This window comes from Mus pahari, chromosome 17, assembly GCF_900095145.1.
Source record: "Mus pahari chromosome 17, PAHARI_EIJ_v1.1, whole genome shotgun sequence".
NCBI lineage: Eukaryota > Metazoa > Chordata > Mammalia > Rodentia > Muridae > Mus > Mus pahari.
The window spans coordinates 49,453,804-49,468,333 of NC_034606.1; the positions used below are offsets into that span (position 1 = coordinate 49,453,804).

The 14,530-nt window shown below is 53.8% G+C and overlaps 1 protein-coding gene across 2 annotated transcripts in view; it reads right to left on the bottom strand.

Moving 5' to 3' along the window:
- Shisal1 (shisa like 1) overlaps positions 1-14,530 on the bottom strand; it is a 64,678-nt gene that overhangs the window by 30,565 nt on the left and 19,583 nt on the right. For both annotated transcript variants that reach the window (XM_029547753.1, XM_021217216.2), the window contains exons 2-3: positions 7,631-7,726; positions 4,532-4,745 (exon numbers count right to left, since the gene is read on the bottom strand). In XM_029547753.1, coding sequence (XP_029403613.1) covers positions 4,532-4,745; positions 7,631-7,697 — 281 coding nt within the window. In that variant the 5' untranslated portion in view covers positions 7,698-7,726. The remainder of the gene's footprint in view (positions 1-4,531; positions 4,746-7,630; positions 7,727-14,530) is intronic.

Below are 14,530 nucleotides of genomic sequence, written 5' to 3' on the forward strand. Positions count from 1 at the left end.
GAGAGAGAGAGAGAGAGAGAGAGAGAGAGAGAGAGAGAGAGAGAGAGAGAATGCATGCAAGCACAAGAGAGATAGAGACACAGAGAGACAGAGAGACACACAGAGAGAGCTGATTGCTTTCTCCTGGGGTTCTGAGCAAAGGTCCCCCTGACTTGTCAGGGACAGGGCCAGTCTGGAAGGGGTGTAGGGTGCCTGGCTGGCCCTCATTTGGCCCCTGGCTGCCTGCTCGGCTGGAAGCAGGCATCTTGCTGTGGTGGTGGAATTGGCAAGGCAGCCTCCTTCTCGTTCAGTGGTTTGCCTTTCTGCCAGGCAGCCGGAATCGCCACACAACACTCTGTTCATCCAAAACACACAAATAAATAAGGCCAGGTCACCAGCCTGGCTGACTCCTCCTGCTGACTCACTGCGGTGGAGGAGGAGGAACCTGCACTGGGAACGGCCCCTCTGGGGGGGGTCACACTGGCTGGAACCATTGGGCGGGGCCTGAGATTCTGGATCTCCAGCCTCATTGGAGATGGGGCCGCTTCCCTGGCTTCAGACAAGGCCCAGCTTCCTGTCCTGTGGCTGAATGACAGATCAAGGGTGTCTGTGTCCCCAGCCTCAACTCTTGCCCACCTGCTGGGGTCTAGGACAAGGCACCTCATCCACGCGTTTTTTGGTCCCTCCCTCCTCCCTCTCAGACAGTCTGAGGCTGATGGAGACTCAGGGTGGCTGTGACTTTAGTATGGCAAAGGCCCTAAATGGTAGTGAATCCACAAATTGTCTCTATACTGTGAGTCTACCCTACAGTGACAATGACCTTCTTTGGCCATGTTTTAGGCTGTCATCTCGACTTCTGACTCCCTAAGATTCACCTCTTGTCACCCTTCTATAACTGAGTCCACCTGGAAGCCAACCTTTGCTACAGGTTCCTGGGCCTGGGTCCTCTCCACAAAGCCCCTGAGCCTGGAAACCGGACAGAGGGCTCTGCCCCTCTGTGTGGCTTGATTCCCTCCCAATTCCACATTCTGGCGTTTGTGGACTGATTAGGTCCCCAGGGTCCTCATCCTAAGATGCCCTAGGTCAGCAGGCCCCACATCTGTCAAGGGACACTGGTGTCAGCAGGGTGGGTGTGGGATGTGTCTTACATCTGGCAGGTAAGACTGGAATAGTCCCGCCCAGGTCCGGGTGATCTCACAGTGAAGAAGGACCAGACCCTAACATCAGAGTGCCTTGTGTGTAATCCCCACCTGAGCCTCCCCCTAAGATCTGTCTCTGCCAGAAGGACTCTCCAGAGTTTCTAAGGGGGTTTCCAGAGCCCTAAGATGTCTGTGATTCCCACTGTTCCCCTGTGTCAAACCAGCTGTGGCTGGGAGTCCCTGTGACCAACACAGCAGGACAGACAGCACAGAGACTCATGGATGCCTCAAGGGTTTCTGAAAGCCAAGGATTAAAAACTCAAGCTAAGCTTAAGAGCATCACGGTTCCCACTCCCTCTGGGGGAAGGCCCTGGGTATTGGCAGCCAGCAGCAACAGCCAGGCCCCTGTGCCTGCTTTGTGGGAGACCCTGTGGGAGCAGATTATAGAAACCTGTGGGATTCTAAGGGAGGCTCCCAGACCCCAGGTGCCAGACCTCGAGGAAGTCTAAGTTGTGGGGCCCAGCCTCTGCCTGGCTTTCACAGGGCACCTGTAGCACGCTGAGTCCCAACCCCAGTCCTGGCACTATCCTTCCCCCCCCCCCCCCAACCATGGAAACAGCCTGTGGTCTCACAAAAGGCTTAGGCCAAATTCCAGGCTTGGTTCCAGCCCCTGCTATGATGGACAGGGCTTGCTGAGCCACTTCACACACAGGATTATTCAGAGGCCCAAGCAGATGGCAGGATATTCAGGGGGAAGCACCGTGCAGCTGAGAAAGGAGCTCTCAGGAGCTGGCCGTGGTGGGAGGAGGAGAGGTTCGGATGATAGTCAGAGAGCCTGCATCTCCTGCCCACCCAAAGGAAAGAGGCACCTTCTCCAGAGTGAGCAGAGTCTGGTAGCAAAGTCTCAAACTCCAGAGGCAGACGGAGCTAAAGACCCAGCTCCTCAGCCCTGTTACTCCCGGCACCGCCACAAACCTTCTCAAGAGCCACTCCATAATATTCCTGTTCAGTCCATTGTTCCTACCGTGGGAAACCCTTCAACCCTCAGGGAAAGAGTTGAAGCCTCCCATAATGTCAGCAAGAATAAGAATGCCTGACTGTGGGCATGTTTTAGAGACACTAGCCTATGCGGCTGGAAAAGGAAAACCAACCAACCAACCAACCAACCGAAAAGCAAATAGAACCAAGAACAACAAAAAGCCGGTTGGTGGTGGGGTGTGCCTTTAAGCTCAGCACTGGAGAGGCAGGGGCATGTGGATCTCTGTGAGTTCAAGGCCAGCCTGACCTACAGAGAGAGTTCCAGGACAGCCAAGGCTGCTCAGAGAAAACCCCTTCTGGAAAAACCAAACGAACCAACAGCTAACCAAAAACCAGAAACTGTGAAAGTAAGGCTGGCGTCAGGACTCGGGAGGCTGCACGCAAGTTCACAAGTTCAGGGTCACCCTGTGAGCTCCTGCCTCACGAGCAAGGAAGGGGAATATGGGGTTATTTCTTCCCAGTGACATAACTGGAAACAAAAGAGAATCGATGGAAAAAGTGTTACAAAAACTGAGGACAGAATTCCTAATTTCTGATCATCCATAGTCAGGAGGGTAAAAGGAAGAGAGGCTATTTCTGAGAGCAGCATTGAAAAGAGCAAGCTAGAAACAAACGCGGACGTCACCCACGTCTTCCCTACATAGAAAACCAAAAGCATTACAAAAGAAAATCCGAAGGACTGGGGATAGCTCAGTGGTGGAACACTTGCCTAGTGAATTTGAATCAATGGATAAACAGGGTGTGCGTTCTTGAATGGAAACAGTCAACACCAAAAACTGAAAAAGAAACGATATCGCCAAAAGTTGATCCTTATGTGAAGCTAACTGCAGTAGAGGACACCAATCGGACTAATTGGTTTTGTTCTGATAGGGCCCACAGAGCAGGAGACTCACATAAGCAAGTTCTAAAACTCAGGGTCGAAAGAGCCTGGGACAATTAAACCCCAGAAACATGAAGTCAGACTGGGAGTGAGTGGCTCACACAGTGTAACACTAGCATTTGACATGGACCAGTAAAGGCTAGAGAGCTATGGCACTCTGCCCTGGGGTTCACATGTGGCACCCTGGGGGTTCATGTGTGGCACATTATAGCACAGGGTGAGCGTGAGTGTCACGCCGGCAGACAGTTCAGCAGGAGCGTGGGGGCTTTGTTGGTCTTGGAAGGTGGGATGTTGCTCACAGGCTTGAGTGCTCAGACACTGGCCTCCAGATGGTGGCACTGTTAGGGACAGCTGTGTGGAACCATTAGGACAGGGAGCCTTGCTGGAAGAAGTGAGTCACCAGGGGCTGGATGGCCTTGAGTCCTTATAACTTGGACCCCGTTCCTCTTCACTCCCTGCTTCCCAGGTACAATTGGCCAACCAGCTTCCTTCTCTTCCTGCCAGGCTTCCCCTGCCTGCTGCCATGTTGAATCTGTCATGATGGACTGTGTTCCGAGGAACTGTGAGCCCTTCTTCCTTAGCTTGCTCTAGTCAGGGGATCTTATCTGAGTAATGGGAAAAGAAACTAAGACATTTTTTTGTATGCAAAAGACAATAAAATCCAGTTTTTGTTGGAATATTTACATTAAAATAAGTCGGACCCAAACAACAGATAAGTGACTCGGAAGCTAAATTGGAAACATGAAATAGAAGACAGGAGAATTCTTCAATGCTCTTAGAAGGAAAAGCCTTTCTCAAAAGGGCAAACATTAGACGCCATTAAAAAAAAAAAAAAATGGGTATCCTGTGCTCACCAGACTGCTGAGCATGTGTAAAAAGCACCTTAAAGTGAAAGTCGCACTGGAAAATACTTGTATAGTGTTTTCTTCATATACGATTTCTTGCTAAAAAATAAAAAAAACACCAAAAAAATGTAGTAGGAAAAGAAACCGGCAAAACCACATCAACAGCCAGCACACAAGAAATGCAATGAAACCCGATCCCCAACACAGTAAAGGAGGGTCAACTCCGTTCAAATAGAAGTGTGTACCACTTTGACCCAACATGCTCCAAGCAGTACAGCCAGCAAATTCCTCTTGGAGACCTGACCTCGATGTGTTTTCACTACCTCCAAAGGATCGATCTCAGCATCAATGCTATTACCAATATTATTGAATGAAACCATCCAACAGTTTTGGGGAATTGCATGCTTCACAGACACGACCCCCACTCAAATTCTGCAGCAGGTACCATCAGGTGGGCGCCCTATGCCCATTTCTCAGATGGGAACTGTAAAAGCTCAGAGAGCAGTCAGGCCAGGAACCCAGGTTGCCTCAAGTCTTTGCAAAGCTCCTTCTAGGACTGCCTCCTTGCATGTGCTGTCTGGAGCATCCCCAGGGCAGTGGTGGGCAGTGGTCAGAGCAGTACGGAGGTGAGGGGTGGTGTTGGTACTCACTTGTGCATGTAGCCCTCGGGGCCGGCTGTGAGGTTTGCCTGCATGACCGCCTGGAATTCCGTCTCGTTGCAGCAGTATTTGAAGACGGTGTTGTTATGGTGACAGCAGAGGACGAAGGTTTTGTTGTCCGAGAGCCGAGGGCAGTGGAAGCCAAAGTGGTAGCGGCCTTTGTGGTCCGTGTAAGGCTCACAGACCCGGAAATGTGCGGACAGGACTGGAATATAGAGACACTAGGTTTGCCGGGGTCCCCTCGGCAGCTCACGGGTGCTGAGCAGGAGCGACTGGCAGCCTGCTCCAGGGTCCTACTGACCCCTCCCTCCCCAGGAATTCTTCAGGGTCCAGAAAGAGCCTCACTTCTGCCCCAAAGCCTCCTGGCCCTCTCTGATTCCCAGCTCTGACACAACGGCCTGATGGCTCAGGCTGAATGATCCTTGGGGCTCCTTGAAGCTCACCTGTAGGTGGATCATCAGCATCTCAGCCCATAGTGATTAGGGACCTATTCTGTGTTGGGGGGGGGCGGGTGTCCTCACTAAATCCACATGATCCATGCTCTAGCAGGCTTGTGATATCACTTTGAAGGTGGAGAAACTGAGCCCGAGAAGCCTAAAAGACCTGCCAGGAGCCAGTCAGTGGTGATGGCACCGGAATCAAAGCCAGCTCCTGCAAGCTCTCTCTCTCTCTCTCTCTCTCTCTCCCCCCCACCCACACACACACACACACACACACACACACACAGAGCAGGTAGGTTGTGAGTCAGGCTTTCCTGGGTGTCAGGCTACAAAGGAGTGCGTGACCTGGGTAGGCTCCACCTATATTGAAAGTAGTAACTCCATATAGAAGCTGTTCTCCTAGACCTGAGCAAGGGCCAGACACTCTGGGCCAGACATACAGTGAGATGGCTGTGCTGGCCCACGATCCTCTCTTCCTGGCCCACAGACCGAGGCCCCTATTCAGTCTTCTCTGCCGCCCCGAAAAGCAGGATGAGCTGATAGCGATAAACAGGACCGAATTCGAACAAAGCAACAATGGAAAAGCAGAGCGGCTGTCTCGGGCTTAATTAGTATCTTCATAAAGGGCTCGCTGTATCTAATTTGTATCACTGAAAAGGGGCTTCTTGGCACAGGCAAATCGCAGGCACAAAGGCCCTGGCTTCTTAGGGCTCCCACAAGAAGCTCTGTCGGCTGAGAGGTTATTAGATTGCAGCCCACACAGAGCCACCACAGGGGACCCCAGCAGGCCAGCTGGTGGGGGAGGGGGAGGACACCCTGAGAGCTGGAGCCTAGGCTGGCTCCGAAGGCCCTTCCCTGAAGGACAGCTCCTCCTTCTGTGCACATAGTGGGGCGATAGTGGCTCTCCAGCCTCCAGTGCACCCCTGATCTTGAGAAGAGCCTATTCAGGGACACAGAGACCATTTGGTGTGGTGCCCCAGGGAGACGTACCACCAAGTCCCATCTACTCCCATCACACAGAAGAGATAAGAGAGGCTCAGAGCCTTGACCCACCAAGCATGCTTAGTCAGAACGGAAGCTCTACATAGCACAAAGCTCTCGGGTAGGGAGCATGGGACATGTTCTATTCTGGTAAACCCATTCCCTGGGGCTTGGGCTGGGGACCACTGCCCCAAAGCAACCGCACACCTCTGAGAGGCAGAGGACAGCAGTCACATCCCATGACTCTTGTGTGACTTGAAGCCCTACCTTGGCTCTGTGTGCTCAGCATGGGCACCTAGGAACACTGGACACACCTCAGGTGCTAGCAGAAAGACCAAGCTTGGCTCTGGGACTGGCCTCTTGACTATGAGACACAGTCAATAGCAGGGGGCCGTCAGGCCTTGGCAGAGGCAATTGTGGACATAGGGGTGAGACTGGCAGGTCCTGCCCAGGACCCAATTCACACCCCCATAGCAGGCCTTAGTCGTGAGCCAGTGACCAGGAGACCCTGCTGCTTCTCCAGGGACAGAGGAGCCCTGAGCTGGGGTCCAGGATTGAACGTCTCCCTTGCTGCTTCCCCTCTTTGGAGAAGGATTGGAATCCCTGTGGTGGGGCTCCAAGGAGCTCTGAACACCTGTGGGTGTAGGTTCGCTGTCTCCAGCACTTGATGAACCCCAGCTCTGGTGGCCCAGGCCGAGTCAGCTCTTGTTCAGCTGTGTGACCACCACCCACGTGCCTCCTCTGAGTCCCTGTCCCCAGTGGTAATAAGAGGTGACTGGGTCCTCACACCCAGAACAATGAGAACCTGGGCCCTCTACCACACGGGGAAGAGCTGGAAAGACACAGCATATAGCAGGGGCTGTCAGGCCACCCCTCCATGGGCCCGCCTTAACATGGGAAAGAGCTGGGGAGGTCAGGACTAGGGTCCCCATCACGTAGGAAGAGCTGGGGAGGTGATGGCCCCAGACTCTTGTCTCAGCTTGGCCTTTATTCTGCTCTCCTGGGAGTCCTATTGCAATCTCCCTCCAAGCTACATCCCAAGCAAAGGACGAGGGAAGGAAGCCACCAGTCCTAAGCCATGGCTTGGCCACAGTGTGGGGAGGGGCAGAGAGGAGAGACAGAGCCACACACAACAGACAGAAAGAGACAGAGAGACATGCTGAGACATATGGACGAGATATATGAAAGAAACATAAGAGAGATGCACAGAGACTTGGAAAAATATACAAAGTAACAGAAAGGTACAGAGATGGAGGAGTGAGACAGACAGACAGACAGACAGACAGTGCCATGAGAGCCTTTGTGAAGGGCCAGGCTCTGCCGAGGTCCTGGCTGGCCGTGCTGGGTTGTCTCTGGGCTTGGCTCAGCTCTGGTTTGGAAGCTTGGAGGTCTGGCTTCTCTGAGTCCAAGCTTGCATGCAGGGTCAGCCCAAGTACCAAGAGCTTGTGGCTGAGAACTAGAGGAGCAAACGTGAATTGCAGGCTCCTGGCAACCCCACTGCCCCCCCCCCCCCGCACAGTATCCAAAGGACCTCAGCTCATCTCAGGGCTGGAAAACATCATCTGACCCTTGCCCTGTTGGCGTGCAGAGCCCCAGCAGCAGCCCTACCCTGGAAGGGACACCCCCCCACACTCTCCCACAAGCCCCCCGAGCCCAACAGAAGTTTTACCTGCAGGAAACAACAGGGAGAAGACCGCGAGCACGTTCCGGGACCGCTGGCCACAACTGGTCATCATCCGGCTGGCATTGACCCGTCCGGCGCTGCCTGTGTAAGACAGAGAGTCTCAGCCACTGTCTCCCCACATTTGCTTTGTTACCCGCAGAGGAGGGACGGCAGACAGGCAGCAGCCAGCAGGAGCTTGTGGGAGCCAGGGCGGGTGAATGGAGGATAACAAACACCTCCATCCAATTTCCTCTCTGGAATGAGTGACCTTCCCCCCGGCACCCCCTTCACTTTTCACGGCAAAATGAGACTTAATCAAAGGATGCCGGTGGCTCAGGTGGTGAAATCACCATCCATCCAAAGTGTCCAGGGGGGGGGGGACGGTGACAAGTCCTCTACCCCTGCCATCTCAGGGCTAGGGAGTCTGCCTTCCTGCTCCATCTCTAAGAGTGACTTCCATGTACCTTTCTGCAAGTACACGCCTGGCTACCCTTCTAGGCACCAGGGACAGCAGCCAACGAACTAGAAAGCAAGCAGTGGGGAAGGAAGCTTTTCCTGATGGTGTGTGTCCCAGAGCAGAAGCCACAACACTTACACCGGGAGACTCCAACCACCGCAGAGGCTCCACCGTTGTACCCACAGCCCCATAACCGCAGCTTTTGTTTACAGCAGCTAAAATAACCCAAGTCTCCACAGACAAGAGGGGATAAACAAACTACATGTATACACGCAGCAGAATATTACTCAGCCTTAAAAAGGGAGACAACGAGCTGGGGATGTAGGTCAGTGGTAGAGTGCTTGGCTGGCATGGGGAAGGTCCTGGGTTCAGGTCTCGGTACTGCATAAGTGACAGAAAAGGGGACTCTGAAACAATCTACCCTATGGAAGAATCTGCCAGTCATTGTGTTTGTGGAAATACGACAGACCCAGAAATATAAACATGAGTGACCTAGCTCACTGTCACTCAGGGAAAGTACCCAGAACAGTCACATCTATAGAAATAGAGACCCAGAACTTGGTGACCGCAAGCTACGTGATGCATAGGTAGGAGACTTTGTGCCTCTCACCAGCTTGGCTGTATTATGCCCCCCTCCCCTAGGTCCCTGCTACCTTCGGGGCAGACCACAGCCCCTTCACAGGGTTCCAGTGTCTCCATAGCAAGGGCAGTCTGGGACAATATCCAGGTGCACTTCCAATAAAACAGTTCGGCATGGGAAGGGCCATGCTCAGGCAACAGAGAAGTGCCCCTCTCTCAGCTCACACCTGGTCACAGAGGGGACACCTGGTCACCAAGGGAGCACTGTACTCTGCTTCCATTGACATCAGAGAGCCAGGGTTGGCTGATGGACATTGGGAGGATCCAGAGGGTGACAACTAGCTCTAGGCCAGGCATAGATGTGATGAGCCCCACTTCTCTCAGTAGCCTTGAGGTGTGTGTGTGTGTGTGTGTGTGTGTGTGTGTGTCCCTCTAGGGACATGTGCTGATCTTGGGCAGTTTAATTTGTCCAAGGGAGAGAGCAAGCTTGACTATCATACAAATGTCACCAAAGCTCAGCACTGAGTCCTGTTGGTGGCATGGATCCTGTAGCCCCAGGGAGGACTCCTCTAGCCCTGGGAAGGACTCCTCTGTACCCTACTTGCCTTTCCATTTCCTCTAGAGCCCTAAGCTGCTTAATTGCTCTGTGCTTGGCCTCCCGCCCCTGGCCCTCCTGGGAGGAAGTACGGAGATTAAGGCTTTTGAGAACATTTAGGAAAGGATTTCCATGTGGAAACCCACAGGGTCAGCTCTGAAAAATGCACCACGAGGAAAAAGCGCCTCTGAGATGCCCACATCCTTCAGGGCTCCTTACCCTATAGACTCAGGCAAGGAAGGGGAGGAGGCCTCCAGAGGCTGTCTGGGTCTCCAGATGCCCAGCCCCTCCTCCTGGCTTGAGAGGCCCTGAGAGGTGGGGCTGCCCCCACTCTGTATGGAGGAGGAGGTTAGAGGGCTCTGAATCTAAGAGCTGCTGGGCTTGAGCAAGAAGCAGCCGCCTCAGCCGGGCGGTCGTGGCGCACGCCTTTAATCCCAGCACTTGGGAGGCAGAGGCAGGCAGATTTCTGAGTTCCAAGCCAGCCTGGTCTACAGAGTGAGTTCCAGGACAGCCAGGGCTACACAGAGAAACCCTGTCTCGAAAAACAAAACAAAACAAAACAAACAAACAAAAAGAACAAAGAAGAAGAAGCCGCCTCAGCTCTCTGGTCAGTTTCCAGTCTGATGTTGGGGCTGTTGTTCACACTGGTGGGAATCTAGATCCTGCTATCTTGGACAAACAGAAGTACAGCCCTCTCCAGGAAATCTGCCCTTCTTTCAACTTGCCCTTCAATCCACACCCATGAGACCCCCATCTTTTCCTGACACCAATTACTCCCCTGCTAGGCTTGCCTCCTCCTGCTGGTCACTGAGATAGGAGGCGAAATGGACTTAGCCCACACTCTCCCTCCCATAGTGGAAGAGCATCCACAGCCTGTGAAGCCTTCTGTAGAATGCATGCCACTGGCTGCCTCTGAAACTTACCCTCAAGTATCCCAGGCTTTTGACAGTGGCGTGATGCCATCCTCAGGCCCAGCTGTGTACACGTCAGCCTGTGGACCATCAGGTCCTGCCCATAGTAAGGGACCCTGTGACTGAGTCTGACCGTGAGCCAGCCTTCAAAGGTCTCAGTGGTTTTCAGCTTCATGGTTCAACTGAGTGCTCACCCTTCCTCTGGGTGCAGCCTCAGAGTATTGACCAGGATTGTCATCATCCCTGGTCGGGAGAGAGCACCACAGTTAGGTGCCCCGATCTGGGACACGCAGAAAGTGACATTTGCTGGGTTTCTCTGCACTGGAGAGGGACAGGGACTGAAAGAGGTCTGTCCTGCCTCTGGGGACTGTGACAACCCTAGAGGTGGCTGCCTTATGCTGGCTGGGTCATGGCGGAACATGCTGTACTCTGTACACAACTATATCACCTTGGCTAAGGTCCACACTAACCCAAGACCCACAGAGCAGTTCATCAGAGAGGAAGAAAAGGCTCAGAGAGGGGGCGTGAACTGCCTGATCTCACACAGCCACTCCGCCCCGAGACAAGAAGCAAAGAGCATTGTACCTCCAAGCGCCAAAACAGCGTGTGGAGGCTGGAGAGGCCCCCTGGGGAGCACAAGGCAGGCGTAGGCTCATCTGAGATTTCTCCCTGTATGTTCCGGCACTTTGAAAGAAAAAAAAAAAAAAAAAAGGTCAACTGCCTAAGATGGTAGCTCTGCCACCTACAGTAGGACCTGGGCATTTGAGAGTGACTGAGGGGCTGGTGAGATGGCTCAGCAGGTAAGAGCACCCGACTGCTCTTCCAAAGGTCCTGAGTTCAAATCCCAGCAACCACATGGTGGCTCACAACCATCCGTAACAAGATCTGACTCCCTCTTCTGGAGTGTCTGAAGACAGCTACAGTGTACTTGCATATAATAAATAAATAAATCTTTAAAAAAAAAAAAAAAAAAAAAAAAAAAAAGAGAGTGACTGAGGTTTGACAGCGTTCAGGACGGTGGTCGGCACGCACCGCCACGGCCCACCCTCTCTGTGGGTCAGCCGGGGACTGCTGCTCTAAGAACCCAGGGTTATTTTTAAACCCTGAATTTGGCGAGGCTGGGAGGGGAGGAAGAAGGGCATATGAAGAGAAGCAGACCTCGGTGAGACAGATGAGACCCCACCGCCAAGAACGGATCTGTTTTCCCATCCGCAGGACTCAGCAGGCAGGGCAAGGGCACGCTGAGCAAGGGACAGCGGGACTGGAGGGCCTCCTCAATGGCCTGGGCACTCAGCAACTTCAGTGGCTCCTTGCTGCCTGTTGTTAGTCCTGGTGCCAGCCTGCAGGGCAGGAGCAGGGGATCCCGATGGCCTAGAGGGTCAGGGTCAGCCAGACTTGTGGGCTGAGTCCTCAAGGCCAGCCACTCTGCCTAGGGCTACTTTCTGGCTCTGCCATCTCTTGTAACCACATCTCTGGTGACTGGGAGAGCCACCTTCGGTCTTATGTGCCCTAGAGCAAAGGTAGGAATTGTGCAAACTCACAGGATCACTGTGCTGCCACAGGACTCTTCCTGTAGCATCAAGCCCTCACACGCGGCTGCGGCCACTGTCCTTGCCTTTAGTTCTCTGCATGAGCACCACCCACCCGCACAGCTCCCAGGCTGCCACGGTCCCCATTCCACAGAGCACACCGGACCACTCACCCACTTGAGAAATCAAGGCCTTGCTCTATACTGGGGCCTTGGCTCTGCCTAGCCACCCGCTGCATAGATTTCTGCCTTCAGGGCCTGTGGCTCCCCTGAACCTTTACAGTTGCTGCCCTCCCAACCCCAGGCCACCCTCCCGACCCTGCAGCCAGGACTAGAGGCTCAAAGGCTGGAACCCACTTGCAGCTTTCCTTGCTGATTCTCACCCTTCAAGGGCCTCCCAAATGGTGCCCACCCTAAGTGTCCAGATGCTTCTCTGGGCAGGAGCTGTGTTGCTCATGAGGTTTGTGTCCCTGTCTTGTGGGGACCGTGAAAGGCAGCCTGTTTCCTGGTTGAGCTAGGTTTAAAGCCCGGAGACCCAGCAGATTAATCTGCAAGGGACAGGAGGTCCGTTTGCCATGCTCCCAGACACACGAGGACCCAGCTCTGTGATTCTCTGGCCATCAGTCATGTAGGCTGTCCAGACTCCACCCCCACCGTTACCTGGCAATAGCCAGGTATGCTCCTCCCCATAGTTACCTGGTAACAACAAGGTAGGCCAGCCCACTATAAGGGGCTGCTTGACCCCTCCTCTCTCTCCTGTCTCTCTCCAGCCCTTGTCCTCCTCCCCCTCCTCCTCCCCCTCCCTTCTCTCTCCACGTGGCCAAGGCTGGCCTCTACTTCTCTACCGTTTCTCCCTCTCTCTGTTTTCTAATAAAGCTCTAAAACCATAGACTGCCTCCATTCATCTAGACTCGCCACGCTGGAGCGATGGAATAGGCCTTCCCCTAATGAGCCGCGTCTAATCTCCCGAAGGAAGACATTCCATCATTTCCAGCTGCCAGACCGGACCAAGGACTCTTGCCCATGCATGTGGAAACTACCCAGCACCTTCCTCCACCCCTCTTTTTGGCTTTTGGCCAGGGGCCACTGCCACCCCAGGGCCCCCCACCCATTCTCAGCTCTTCCTCAGGGTCCAGTGATGTCCTGTGATGCCCAAGAGCTAGAACCTGTCGTCCTTGGACTCCTTGAGATCCGGGACTGCTCCCTCTCCACCCCCACAGACTGAGACCCACCCGGTGGCACGGAGAGTGCACAGAAGTCCCTTGAGTCCGCCTGCCCAGTCTCTCTGAGCTCTGGTGGGACGCGGGTCATCTCTCCCACCCCTTTTATTGCCCCACGTCCGGTGCCCGACACTGTCTTGCGATTGAAGCGAGCGGTCAGGGACTTGCTTCTCTGCAGACAGGTGCCACAAGGACAAGTCCCCGGCCAACTCCCAGTCCCCAAAGCACATGACTTGGGGAGCTATGGGGAGGATGGACTGCTTTGCTTTCTGGGTTCCAAGTAGCCTCAGGAAGGTCCAGAGTCTTGCCTGTGTCCTAGCCTGCCATGCCCAGGCCCTCTCCTCTGAACCATCTGGGACGTCCCTATCAGATCTGCCTATGTGGCACAGGTCAATGTCACCTTGCCTCTGAAGCAGCCATGGTATCCTATGAATATCTGATGAGCTGCCACAGGGACTCAAGCAAACCTGGTAGACAAAGTCCCATGGCCATGGATGAAGGGCCTGGTGGGGACAAGCATTAAAGCAGTCATGTGATGAGCTAGCGATTGAACTTGGGCAGAACTAATAGCAGTTGTGACATTAGCGTTCATATAAATAATTCCACCAGACCAAGGCCTTCCAAGGTCTCCCTGCGGATAGCAGTGCGACGGCCAGGCATAAACAAGGGAACAGAGGAGACACAAATAGGGGATCAGAGGTGACGGCTGACTGGACCCATCTGTGTCAGAACGGAGCATCTTCCCCTCTCACCTTGGCTCACCCTCCTTGTCTGTGCCAGAGCCTGTGTACACGTGGAGGGAGTTACCGGCCAGGAGATAAGTGTCAAGCCTGGGTCTGTACACCAGAAACTGGGACGTGAGGTTGCAGAGCCAGCTGATGGGGTCAGGTCCACATGCATTCAGCCACACACATCAAGAAAATGCATATGCCCTCATGACTGCCTGGCATATATACAACCCAAGAATCATGCACTTGTGCATGTACCCGCCCGTCCACAACCCAGGGGCGTGTGTATGTGTACCCCATGCCCACTAGCCCACTCACAGTCTCATGTATATGTGTCACCAGGGGCAGTTGTCACTCAAATTCTCAGCCGTCAGCTTGATGTCAGGGGTGTGAGTTTTGGTTTTTTAGGACAACACGTATCTGGGACTTGGGACATGTCACTGAGTGTTTGAAGGCAGATCAAAGAAAAACAGTGCATTCTCTCACAGTGTTAACCAGAGTATGGATGTGGGAAGGAGCAGGAGAGGTGACCTACCCAGCTGCCACAGGACACGTGGTCCTCAGTGGGAGGGGCAGGTCAGCCCCTCATACCCTAGGACAGCTAACTGGGTGTCTATCCCTGTTGGTGCCAGCCCAGATCATCCTGTTCAGATCAGTTTGTTTTGGCTCTTTGTCTTGTGGGGCAGTGAGTGTGGCTCATAGTAGGCATCTTATAAACTCATGGTAAGCCGGATGAGGTCATCCCCTCCTCCCCTAACCCCAGATAGGATTTCTCTGTGTAGCCCTGGCTATTCTGGAACTCACTCTGTAGACCAGGCTGGCCTTGAACTTGCAGAGATGCCTCTGCCTCTGCCTCTGCCTCTGCCTCTGCCTCTGCCTCTGCCTCTG